The 11,430-nt window shown below is 46.1% G+C and overlaps 3 protein-coding genes across 3 annotated transcripts; 1 reads left to right on the forward strand and 2 right to left on the reverse strand.

Annotated features, from left to right (window-relative positions):
• The first annotated feature begins 1,665 nt into the window (after positions 1-1,665).
• Positions 1,666-6,345, forward strand: LOC120837754. The gene is made up of 8 exons (XM_042293621.1): positions 1,666-1,862; positions 3,037-3,204; positions 3,282-3,317; positions 3,430-3,504; positions 3,580-3,612; positions 3,692-3,736; positions 5,990-6,037; positions 6,096-6,345. The coding sequence occupies exons 1-8, from the start codon at positions 1,666-1,668 to the stop codon at positions 6,343-6,345; spliced, it is 852 nt and encodes a 283-aa protein (XP_042149555.1).
• On the reverse strand, positions 6,310-8,112 carry LOC120837753. The gene is made up of 3 exons (XM_040207321.2): positions 8,050-8,112; positions 6,879-7,359; positions 6,310-6,486 (listed from the first exon to the last, which is right to left on the reverse strand). Exons 1-3 carry the CDS (start codon positions 8,069-8,071, stop codon positions 6,387-6,389), a joined length of 603 nt encoding a protein of 200 aa, XP_040063255.1. The 5' UTR covers positions 8,072-8,112; the 3' UTR covers positions 6,310-6,386.
• Positions 8,111-11,218, reverse strand: LOC121046082 (protein ANTAGONIST OF LIKE HETEROCHROMATIN PROTEIN 1-like; the record flags this gene model as incomplete). Its single annotated transcript, XM_040499800.1, has 5 exons — positions 10,915-11,218; positions 10,704-10,820; positions 10,024-10,183; positions 9,235-9,398; positions 8,111-8,258 (listed from the first exon to the last, which is right to left on the reverse strand). Coding segments are annotated over exons 1-5 (807 nt in total), but the record flags the coding sequence as incomplete, so codon positions are not given.
• Positions 11,219-11,430: the final 212 nt, after the last annotated feature.

Raw genomic sequence — 11,430 nt, forward strand, 5'->3', positions numbered from 1 at the left:
AGCACGTAAACAAATACGTGGAATGTGCGGTGGGCGTGGTCTATAAAATTTCACTGGGCTGCGGCAAGGTTTACATAGGCCAGACCGGAAGGTGTTTGAATGAACGGTTGCGTGAACATGCTTTATCACTGCGCTCAATAACAGGAGCCCATTTACACATACATTGCTGAGATTGACGTTGCATTCCCAACTTTCAAGGCGCTACAATCGTTGGGAGAGGTAAAGAAAAGGTGGCGAGGGAGGTACTGGAGGCTTACATGATAAAGAAGGAATGTCCAGATAAAAGTATCAGTCAGCCCTCACTTTCCCTTCACAAAAAGGAAATGGACTTTATGGACACGTGTGGTGGCCGAGTCATTGATGGCTAGTCACATTTGTAGTATTTGTGGCTTTTGCTGGTTTTATTTTGCTGTTTCTCTTTTTCCCAATAAAAAATTCATTTCATAGTCAGCGCTAGTCCTGTTTGCCTCTCCGTATCGTATTCGTCTTTATTGTGCGCTTTCACTACTTTCAACATGCATAACCAACTCGCCTGCATCGCCACATTAGTTGATAAGACTAGCCGGCGGAGGAGCACGCACAGAGAGACGGCGAATACCGGCTGGTCCTATCAACTGCAGAGAGCATGCCATGACGTTGTGTCTCTTTCGCTGTTTGATTGGCTCTTCGGCTCATAGCACCGGCCGCGCTCGGACCGAAGCTGAAACGAATTATAGCAAAAGCGTCGGTGCGGTCGGCTTTCATAGATTAGCCAGACAACGAAAATAAGAGTAATGATAGGTTGTCAATGTTGACGGTAATGTTTTGAGAACGCGATGACTCCAAGCTTGTAACCAAACTTGTCTTCGTCGATTCGAACACGCACCTTTGAATTTGTCGCCCACAACTGATAATTTTGACCCTGACGTCGAGGGTATACAAACTCTAGAGGGACGCCACCGAACGCGAATGCATGCTACGAGCCCTAGCATGAGTCTTGAAAGTCTGTCATGACCGCTCGTAAGTTCATGGAACGCGAACCTTCCTAATTCGAGAACCTCTAGCACCATTATTTCCGAAAATTGAACGCTGTGCTGTTCCTCGTTTTCGCTCAGTTGGAACGCCTCTAAGCAGGGCCGTCAAAACAGGGGGGCGAGTCACCCCCCCCCCCCCCCCCCACCCCCCTTTTTCGGGGCAAGGGGCATAGAGGACGAAGGGGGGGGACGATCGCAGCAGCGCCAGACCACCTTTCAGAAAGTTTGGAAGAAAGGATATATTTTCCTCTTTCACTATCATCCCCACCCCATCCTTCTCTCCCGAACGTGTGCGTGCGTGCGTGTGTGTGTATGTGTGTGTGTGTGTGTTGGTGTACCCCTTTTATTTCCCTTCCTTCGGTTTTTCCTCGCCATCCCCCGTCGCCTCCTCATCTCTCAGGCACTACTGACCTCACTTATGGCCGGTTTACACTGGAGGCGGATCCGAAAACGCGAGGTGGTTCGGGTCATTTCCAGCCGCAAAAGCGGCTGGGGCGGCGCGGTTGGGGCGCGTTTTTAGGATCGGTCCGAGACCGAATTTTCAGAACCGCTTTCGGCGACCGCGGAGCGGTTCCCGAAAGTGGGCCAATAGGAACTCGATGCTGCCGTGACGTTAGGTTGACGTCACGCTAGCAGACTGCACAGTCCCAAGATGGCGACCGTTCGAAGCACCGGTGCAGCGGAGTCGGCGAAAAAGAAAAAACATGCGGTGAAGACGGAGGTCCTATTGGACCTTGTAAAGCAGTACCCCTGCCTTTATGACAAACGACATCCGAAGTACAAAGACAACGCTTACAAGGACGAGCTTTGGGGCAACCTCGGCGTGGATCTCGGCGGTGTCGAAGGCATGTAGTACTTTTTTTGTAATCGGGAACGAATATTGTTATTTGGCTCGGATTCTACCGGGTGAAACAAGGAGACGGTAGGCTCTTTAAATCGACCGGAAAATTCGGTTTCTTAACCTATCGCGCTACGACTTTGTGCAGCGTTGCCCACACATGGTGCATTTTTTTCGTAAAATTTGCAAAGAGCGGACTTACCTGAGGAAAAAGTAAAGAAAGAAAAAGGCTTAGCTCCTATGGAAATGCAGCGACGCCACCGGTCTGCAATCAACACGGCGCAGTTTTGCACGGTCGACAAGAGATGGCGCAAGCGGTCGCGACGCCAACTGCCGCCAACGAACGAGCAGACGACACCGAGAGCCGGCGTAATTAGCAGACAAGGAACTGCAGCTCCTTGTTGTTACCGCGCCTGTCTTTTTTGTTTCTGCGACTGTCGCCGCCTGCGGAACGCTCGCCGCTTTTGAGTCGAAAAGATCGTCTGCTAAAGAGCCTTTGAGGAATACCTCGGCCGGCTCTCGGCGCCCGTATGCTCGTTCGTTGGCGGCGTTCGTTGCGCCATCTCTTGTCTCCCGTGCAAAACGGCGCCGTGTTGATTGCAGACCGGTGGCGTCGCTGCCTTTCCATAGGAGCTAAGCCTTTTTCTTTCTTTACTTTTCCCTCAGGTAAGTTCGCTCTTTGCAAATTTTACAAAAAAAATGCACCATCTGTGGGCAACGCTGCACAAAGTTGTAGCGCGATAGGTTAAGAAACCGAATTTTCCGGTCGATTTAAAGTGCCTACCGTCTCCTTGTTTCACCCGGTAGTGTCCTCCAAAGCGCTCAAACACTCTTCAGCTGCGAGTTAGGAAAACTACCAATTTCGGTGTGATGTGCTATGCCAAGACTCAGCTGACCGAGGGCTATCGCGCAAGCGAGCATCTGTTGGTAACGCGCACGCGACTTTGGAAGGAGTCCCCGGTGCACGAGCGCTCGTGCAACGGTAGTGCTGTTGAAACCCCGGGGCACGCGAACGGAGTATAGATGGCACCTCCTCCGAACGAGCATATTTATAGACCAGCGCTTCAGTAACCATCATTCAGCACTTTGTAAGCAGCGTCAGTGTTTGAGCCGCAATTCTTACAATGCATAGCTGTGTTTTGGTGTCAAAAGTTAGTGCATCACGGTTTCATTTTTTTCATGAAGTGTCTTGGCGAACAAATTTAAGAATGCCAAGGATTCATATCAAAAGCAAAAAAATAAAATATCTGACAGCATGAAGAGTGGTGCTGGGGCAGGGGAAGTTATCAAAATAACTTGGCCCCACTACATCCAAATGATGGAAATAATGGAACCAGTGTCGCCCACTCCAAGGTATGTACTCGTACCTCTTTAAAAATATGTGGAACTTTGTGACACAAAGGCACTAAATCACCCGCATGTCATTTCAGCCTCCACACAAACTTGGATTTTTATGGTGAGATGAGGTAGGTTTTAGTTGATTAAACAATGTTAAAAATATACGTAACTTGTTCTTTCTACATTTGTTTGCTGTCACATCAATTCACCATGACGATACTTAAACAACAGTGGCACCAGCAGTGGCACCAGCAGTACCACCAGCAGTACCACCAGCAGTACCAACGATGGCAGTGGTCACCTGGAGGAAAGAAGGTTGGTATCGGTTGTTCCAGTATTGTGTTGAAGATTGATATATTTAGGTGGACGCAATTCTTGCTTTATCTACAGGGCTGATGAGCAAAATGATGGCCAGTGCGAGCCGTGAGTTCATGATGATACTTTTTTTTATTAAAGCCCCACATTTTAAAACATAGCTTCATCAAAATCCCCTTCTTTGCAGGCCCGAAGAACGGAGAGCATCGGGCGTGACAGGCGGCAGCCCAATGTAAGGTTTCCTCTATCATAGTTTGATTGTTGATATAAAAAATTAGCATTCATCCTCAAGGATATCATTTAAATTTACAATGAATGTCACACGTGACCACGCTACACGGATGCCCTAAAGACATGCAGAAAATAAAACCTGTATGCAGACTTGTACGTAATCCGTTACAAGTAACGCAATTACTTGTAATCCCTTACATTTTTCAGTAATTTAGTAACGGAATAATTACATATTTTCTCGAGTAATTTTAAAGTAATTCCGTTACATTTTTTACGTAACGGATTCCTTGTAATCCGTTACATTTTTTTTCAGGACCAACCCCTTCCCCCCCCCCCCCCCCCCTTCTAAAGAAAGGATTGTTTTTATTTTGGTAATGGCGAGCGCAGTGTCACGCGAGTTGACCAGCGCAAAGGGAGGCTTGGCACTCTTCAGGTCCGCAATGCCTTCTTTGTTTTACAACACCAAGCCCCTGAATCTATTTTTTTTAGTCCCTAACAACAATGTCAAAAAATCCAAACAAAACATTTCTACAAAAAAAAAAAAAAAAGGAGGGAGGGGGGCAAGTTATATCCGCTTCTTTTAGTCCCTTTGTTTATTCTTTGCGATCGAAGACTGGGAGAGGAGGACACAAGTGATTCTGTGCCTCTTCGAGAAGCTCGAGGTGGTAAGTACACAGAAAACAGTTAACAATGTCCTTCTCGGTTATAGTGACTACGACCATTTTCATAATGTCACAACAGGAGACAACGCTCAGTCTGCCCAAAAATCCACTAAAAGAGATGTGATAATATGTGAAGGTGTTATTGCCACAAGCATCCTCGTTCGTTGCTGCACATTTATCATATTCTTTTAGAAAACAGGATGTATATTTTTCTGCATCTTTCACATTATTTTACCCTGTTTTAAAAGCTACTTAACTTCTAAGGTTGGCCCTCTTTATTTGTGAATTCCAGCCAGGTTATCTGCATCTCAGTCACCCTTTTATGAGTCAGCTTTTTGCGAGCACTTGGAAAATGGTAATAGTCTTCCTTTCTTCTTTTTTTCTGTTTTGCCCCAGCAGGACGCATCTCATATCAAGCAGATATTTTTACAAATCAAACATAATGGTGGCTGACGTAGACTTGATATTCTGTGCTTGAGGGGTGAGTGAAACTCGTGAGTGGGGCCATAGCGCGGCTTACTTAGCACTCTGCCCTTCGCTGGCCGTGGCATCAACGGACGTCTATCTGGAGAACACCGGAGTAAACTGCAGTCGGTTCGTGCTCCATGCGGTTTTGAACGGCACCAAGAAAGGTACACACGGCAAACGTGCGATTACATTACCTTGCTTTAAACGACGCTCAAAGTTGTTATGAATGTCCTCTTTTTTTAGTACTTATATTTATATACTAGAAACTTTGTTTTTATTCACTAACGTCTCAACCGAGGCTCGACCTCTTCAAAACCAAAGGAAGAAGAATATCGAGCCAAACCTTATTTATTATTTAATTATCACCTTACTGTCACAACTATGTTTTGCTATTGTCTGGCAATAAATGGAGGTATAGTAAGATGGACATAAATCAGTTCTTATTCTAGTTTTGGCTAGATGTATGATGACTTCCACACCTTCGCGATTTAGACAATGGAGAATTTTAGTAGATCGGTCCGATGACTCCGATAACGATATCCGATACCCCGCTGCCGCCTTTGCGCATGTATCATATTGTTATTGGGGGCATCGGAGGAATCGGAACGATTTACTAAAACTTTCTTATATCAAGCAACGGCTGCAACGACGAAGCTTTGTTTTATCTTCCAGGTAAATAGTACTTCCATTGCTTCGCTGAAGAAGCTCAATGCAGACCATCCATACAGCATTCATGAGGAACAATATTGCAGTCCCATCCAGTGCTTCAGTTCAGTGGGTGTTCAGCGTAGCAGTCGACATATTGAGTAAGAAATAACCCAAAATGTCTGGCGAGACTTTCTTGAGCCAGCTGTTGCTTAAAATACTCAGGGTCATTAAATGGAACAGCTTGCAACAATACGAGCTTGAATAACCCCCTTCCCTTTGTTTCTTCCCTGAGGACAATAATATTGAAAGTAACGCCACGAAAGTAACGGATTACTTTTTGGAGTAACGGTCAGTTACTTTTATGGCGAAGTAATTGTAATTGTAATAAATTACAATTTAGCCTTGAGTAATTGTAAATGTAATTCCTTACTATTTTTCAGTAACGTGTACAAGTCTGCCTGTATGTACAAATGCAGGCAAAATGAACAACAGCGGGCACGTCAGTCACCTGCCAGCAAGTCAAGGTAAGCAATCTATAAAGTACTTATTCTGAGCTTGTTTCACACAAATTTGTTATACTAGGCCAGAAGAGAGCGGCTCTGGTACGCAGGACGCCATCGGTGCCTGTGTTGGCCTACTGCAGAGCATTCAGGAGAGGCGTACCAGGAGGGCCGAGAACTGCCAGGACGCTGTTCACCATTTTAGCATGTCAATCGTTGGTCGACTGAGAACCCTCGATGAGCGTAGCCAGTTGCAGGCAATGCACCAAATAGAAAATGTCGTTTTTTCAGCGCAAATGGAAGCCATCTGTAGGCAAGAGGCGGAGTCCTGAACAAAGAACAAATAAATCACTTGTAACAGCAGTTCTTTTCATTAGTTTCCACTAGGTCCCATGACCATGGTGTCCTGCCAGGGGACTGCTCCTCCGTTCACGAAGTGGTGGGTGAGCTTTGCCCGCACCCTGTAGGCTTCCCTGTAAATAGAACAGCCACACCGTAGACAGTGCAAGGTTAAGAGTGCAGTAGAAGCATCGCCTCCAGCACACACTCTGTGGCTTCCGTTGCGATTTAGCTGTGCGTGCGTGCTTTTGCTATCAAAGATAAAAAAGTTTGCACTGGAAGTGGGGCTTCGAGCTAAAGTTTAGAATGTCATAGACTTGCAATTATAAAACTTCTCGATTTGGTTCGGTTTCATCACTATTCGATTCGGTTACAAAAAACACTATTTGCACACTTTTAATTATTAGAGATGGTACTTCTTGTGGGAATTGTCGACAGAGTCTCAAGTCCTACATTTGCTGCGTATACTAGCCCGAGATTGACTTTAGCACGGATAAAGCAACACAGTGAGGAAAATGGAACATGCCTGGTTGAATTGTAGCCAGTCCTGGGGAGGGCTTGAAGTGTGGCGTTCTCATTGTCAGTATCGCCCCTCCAACTGCCACTGACGCTCCGTCCTTCCCAGTCTTCATGGTCAGCTGTGCCGGGAGGGCAGTACGATGTGGCTGATATCTCCGAATCCTTTAAAAGGAAGTTGTGGAGCACAACGCATCCCGCAACAATCTTGTCTGTATTTTCTTCGTTGGCTCGGAAGGGTCTTCTCAAGATGCGCCATTTTTGGGCAAGGATGCCGAAGGCGTTCTCTACTACTCTCCGGCCACGACTGAGGCGATAGTTAAAAATCTTGCGCCGACGCCGCAGCTCCTTTCTGTTGGCTTCATCATTGTCGGATAGGTCTCCAGCGTCGTCGTCCGGCAGTTGCTCGTCTACTGGGTCACCAGCTTGGGGAGCGCTGGTCGAAGGGCGAGCTGCAGACTGCTGTCTTTCCTCAGCTGTTGGGATGAGGCCTGCAAAATAACCAATTTCTTAACCTATTGCCTATTAATTATAAGTCTCTGTGGTGTCACCCTTTACAGACCACAAATAACGTCCACAAGCCTCACTTCCACAAGTCTTACCTGTCAGGCCGACAAGAATCACGAGAACAACACAAAGGAAACGTTTGATGTGTATGACGGGGTGCTCCTATAACCTGGTCTCGGTCAGAAGAAACAAACGGGCGTACATTTCTGGAGCTTTTGGGTCATGCTAGCAAATAGTGCCCAGTAACATTACAGACGTCAACAGTAATAATTTAGTTGACGTCTGTCCATCGCTTCACCGACATAAAGAAGAGTGCTATGCACTCATGGCCGAAACAAGTTCAATTGATCCCTACCATGCCTACATCTCATATACCGCTGCCGTTATAATCCTTGGGGGAAGGTGTAGCATATGATATGAGCCAACAAACCTCATGAGGTTATTAATGAGCTGGCTATAATGGCGACCGAAATCAGCTGTCGTTAGCATCAACTCTCAACAGCATGAGTGTCCAACATTTTTTTTTTACAAATTTAGGTTACGTTCAGGGGTTAGCAGGTTCTCAAACAATTTATGTTGATCCGCAATTAAATGTGTCTTCATCCGTAATGCATTTCGAATCCTTGCAAGACATAGACCAAGTTAGACATGAAACAAAGCAACACATTACTTACTTTTCCTCGGGTATGGCCTCATGAGGTAGGGTTTTAGGGGAAAGGCCTCATCCCCAAGCAAGAAGTATGACAGGTCCCCTTCCTCTCCAACTGCCGCTGGAGGAGGCAGCCCCTGCTCCCCACAATTAATGCGCCGCTGAAGCTGGCTGCGGGCGAAAATTCCCCCGTCGCTCTCACTGCCGTGGTGTCCTATTTCAACATAGAGAAACCTGAAATTAAAAGGTACTATTAACACAGAATGTATTATTTGAGGCAGCTGCCTGTATAGTGTATGAGCACCCCTGTGCTGCACACCCTTCAGGGCTTGTTGAAGGGATTCCTGGTGGGAACTCCACTCAGGTGAGCAAAACTCTAGACGAGGTCAATGCTCTTGGCGGCATAATGTGTGCAGCATGGGCTACCGAGCCTAGTTTCCGTCGCGCCTTCACTAAAATTTCCCTTAAGCGCCTTGTAAAGCTTGGGTGGCTGTCGAAATTCGCTAAACCTCGAGTGGGGGTGCAAGCCGAAGCTAGCGTCTCGCTGTCGCACACACCAGCTCTGACCATAGTACTTTGCGTCTCCCGAGTTTCCTTCCAAGCATGTGATTGTCCTCGCCCCTCGCCCCCTCAACACACTACCACAATTTGTGAACAAGTATTGTGCAGATATTCTACACAGCCACACTTCCTTCATGCGCACTGTCACCACGGAGCTTTCAACACTGGCTTCAATGCCGGCGGAATGGAGGTTTGAGACAGAGCACTTCCACGCTTTCTTTTTATAATAGGATCTTTGTGTGATGCACTTCCGTTACTAAGCGGTGCATCACAAGAAGTGCTACGAGCTAGCCTCAGTACATTATGTTTATGTTAAAAGCAGTTTTGAAAAATATCGGCAGGAATCAACAAGAGTTCAACAGTTGTACTTCATGGTAACATACCCTACATTCATAAACATGATTGCATAAAGTTTTACGCACAGAGATGTGTATGTGTGTATGCTGTAATTGCACCATAATGGGGAATGGTTTCAGCAAACATCAAAGGAGGTCAAGTATTACCAATAACAGATGAAAACAGCCGTACATGCAAAGTGTCCTTTTTGACGTAAGTCTTCCCACCTTTCACTTGAAGCTGCTTGTGTACCCTTCACTGGGCAATTTGTCTTTATATCACCTGCTTTAGCAATAGAAGACTCAAAACTTGCCTGTATCTTGCATCGCTAATGGCCAGCAGTGACTTGCTGAAGGAGCCTTTATAGTTGTGGTTAAGGCTGCCAGACAGCTTTGGGCACTCAATGATAACATGCTTGCCGTCAATTGCTCCTATGCAGTTTGGGACATTCCATCTGTCTTCAAAATCAGCAGCGACCTGTGGCAAAATAGATCTCCAGTAGTGTCTTAGTTTCCTCAAAAGCCCATGAGAGTTGAAGCGTACTAGAATACTTACAAGAATTTTGCCCAATTTTCGTGTTTGTCATTTTTCAATGCAACGTCACCAGAAATCATTGGCAATTATAGCCTTTGATTTCTGGTGTTAACATGATGGCAGTTCATGGACACACACTTTTATGTGTGTGTCCATGAACTGCAACCTCTACTTCCGACTTCACTCCAAGGCTGCCCATTTAGTCGGCTTGAGCTGCTATGCCGCCTCCTCTAATTCCTACCATCATGTTTTTACCCATCATCTTATTAGCTTTGCCCACTTTTTTAATGTGATAGTAGCGACCGGGGCAGAACATTAGCTCACACTTTTCTGTAATTACAGGGAACTATGTTGAACTGTTCCATAGCTTTTGAGGAAATTAGGAAATTTTTTCAGAACATAAAGGTCTAAATTTTCAGCTGTTCTAGCATGACAAAATTAATTTTACTGCCTTCGTAATGCACAAAATTTTGCAAAGTACTCACGTGTACGAAAGAGACATTGAGTAAAGCTGCTTACAAGTGCATAATTTTGGGGCATTTAGTAGGCTCGAGTAAAAAATGTTTACCTTTTTCCACTCCTCTGGCTGTTCCGGACAGGCTACGTAAAGAGGCCCAAGCACCTCCCACAGGGCGGTACACACCTCGGAAACAATTCCACAGCAGGTCGACCTTCCGATCAGGAAGTTGAAGGATGAGCTCCGTAGTGTCTCCCCAGCACCAAGAAATCTTGGCAGAAAACAGAGAAATGTTGAAAGCAATGGTTCAAGAACTTTACATATCATATGGTTGGCATTACTGATTGTATGACAAGAATTCAGTCACTGAGGGACACTTCTGTCACTAGTGCACTTTTAACTTCTTCCGAATTCAAATATCTCATAGCTGTTCAGAAAATTGGATAACTGCGTCAAGCCTGCAGCCGAACGAGCTGTTATAAATTGTTTCTTCAAAACCCTCTACGTGACTCTCACTATTTGGTACACAATTTTAAGCACAGTTGATGGTATCATTATCGCTTGGTTTTGCGATATTTTTGAATTTCGAACATTTGTGTCAACAGCTTAGTTTTTTGGACGTCGAACTTTTGCGTCAACAGCTCAGTTTTATAGTATAATTTCTTGGATGTTAAATTGTTGCGTCAAAAATCCGTACTGACTTACGCGCGTGCGATTATTGTTGGAGTTATTACCTAGATTTCCTACCATCGGGCAATCAATATCATTCTCTCTATTTCTCTCGCAATTACCTTATCGTTAGTGCGAGGCGCACGTCAGGAGGAATGGCCTTCCGGAGGTTCGTGTCCTCTTTCTTGATCCGGTCGCGGACCAGGTCCAGGATCGTGTCAAACGCGCTGGGAGGCATCCTGAGGAAACTGATGGAATAATGTTACACTTATTCTCGATCTGCTACGCTTTCTTTTTATGAACACGTAATGTGAACATAGATAGATCACTTACTCGCGGTAGTACTCCACGTCCCGCGAACGCAACAGGGGAACGAGGCTCGTTCCCTGTCCCTTCTCGTCTCTTTCATGGAAGCAAGGGCGGACCCACCATCTTCTGGGACGTTTGCGCTTATCCCTGCCCTGAGACGCCAAAACAACTGCAACTAGAGCTACACCAGCAGCCTCTTCGTCGCTGAGGTCCTCATCACTGCCGCTCGCGAGGTGTTCCATGCTTGTTTTTGCGGGAGGCTTCTTCTTGGATTTGAATTGGGAACACAAGTGGATTCTGGATTGTGAAACAGGGTTGCCACTCGCAAGTCTCGTAAACCCTCCAAAAGATTGCTTGTTCGCCGAGAAACCGCCAACCGCGTCCTTCGAGTGTGAACAGGGCCGCTTTCAAACCGCATCCGCAAACGCTTCGCAAACGCTGCTCAACCGCCAGTGTGAACGGGCCATTATAGGGTGCCTACATGTTCCCGCCGCTCCGCTGGAGCGGCGGGAACATGTAGGAGCGGAAACAAGTAGGCAC

Source organism: Ixodes scapularis, unplaced genomic scaffold (assembly GCF_016920785.2).
Source record: "Ixodes scapularis isolate PalLabHiFi unplaced genomic scaffold, ASM1692078v2 PGA_scaffold4__175_contigs__length_147842914, whole genome shotgun sequence".
In the NCBI taxonomy this organism is placed as follows: Eukaryota; Metazoa; Arthropoda; class Arachnida; order Ixodida; family Ixodidae; genus Ixodes; species Ixodes scapularis.

Coding starts and splice junctions, on each gene's coding strand:
- LOC120837753 (XM_040207321.2), bottom strand. CDS start 8,071: ATGAGGCCATACCCGAGGAAAA. Junction 7,360..8,049: donor GAGGCCATACCCGAGGAAAA/GTAAGTAATGTG, acceptor GTTATTTTGCAG/GCCTCATCCCAACAGCTGAG. Junction 6,487..6,878: donor ACTGGCTACAATTCAACCAG/GCATGTTCCATT, acceptor TTCTATTTACAG/GGAAGCCTACAGGGTGCGGG.
- LOC120837754 (XM_042293621.1), top strand. CDS start 1,666: ATGGCGACCGTTCGAAGCACCGGTGCAGCGGAGTCGGCGAAAAAGAAA. Junction 3,613..3,691: donor AATGATGGCCAGTGCGAGCC/GTGAGTTCATGA, acceptor CCTTCTTTGCAG/GCCCGAAGAACGGAGAGCAT. Junction 6,038..6,095: donor TCACCTGCCAGCAAGTCAAG/GTAAGCAATCTA, acceptor TTGTTATACTAG/GCCAGAAGAGAGCGGCTCTG.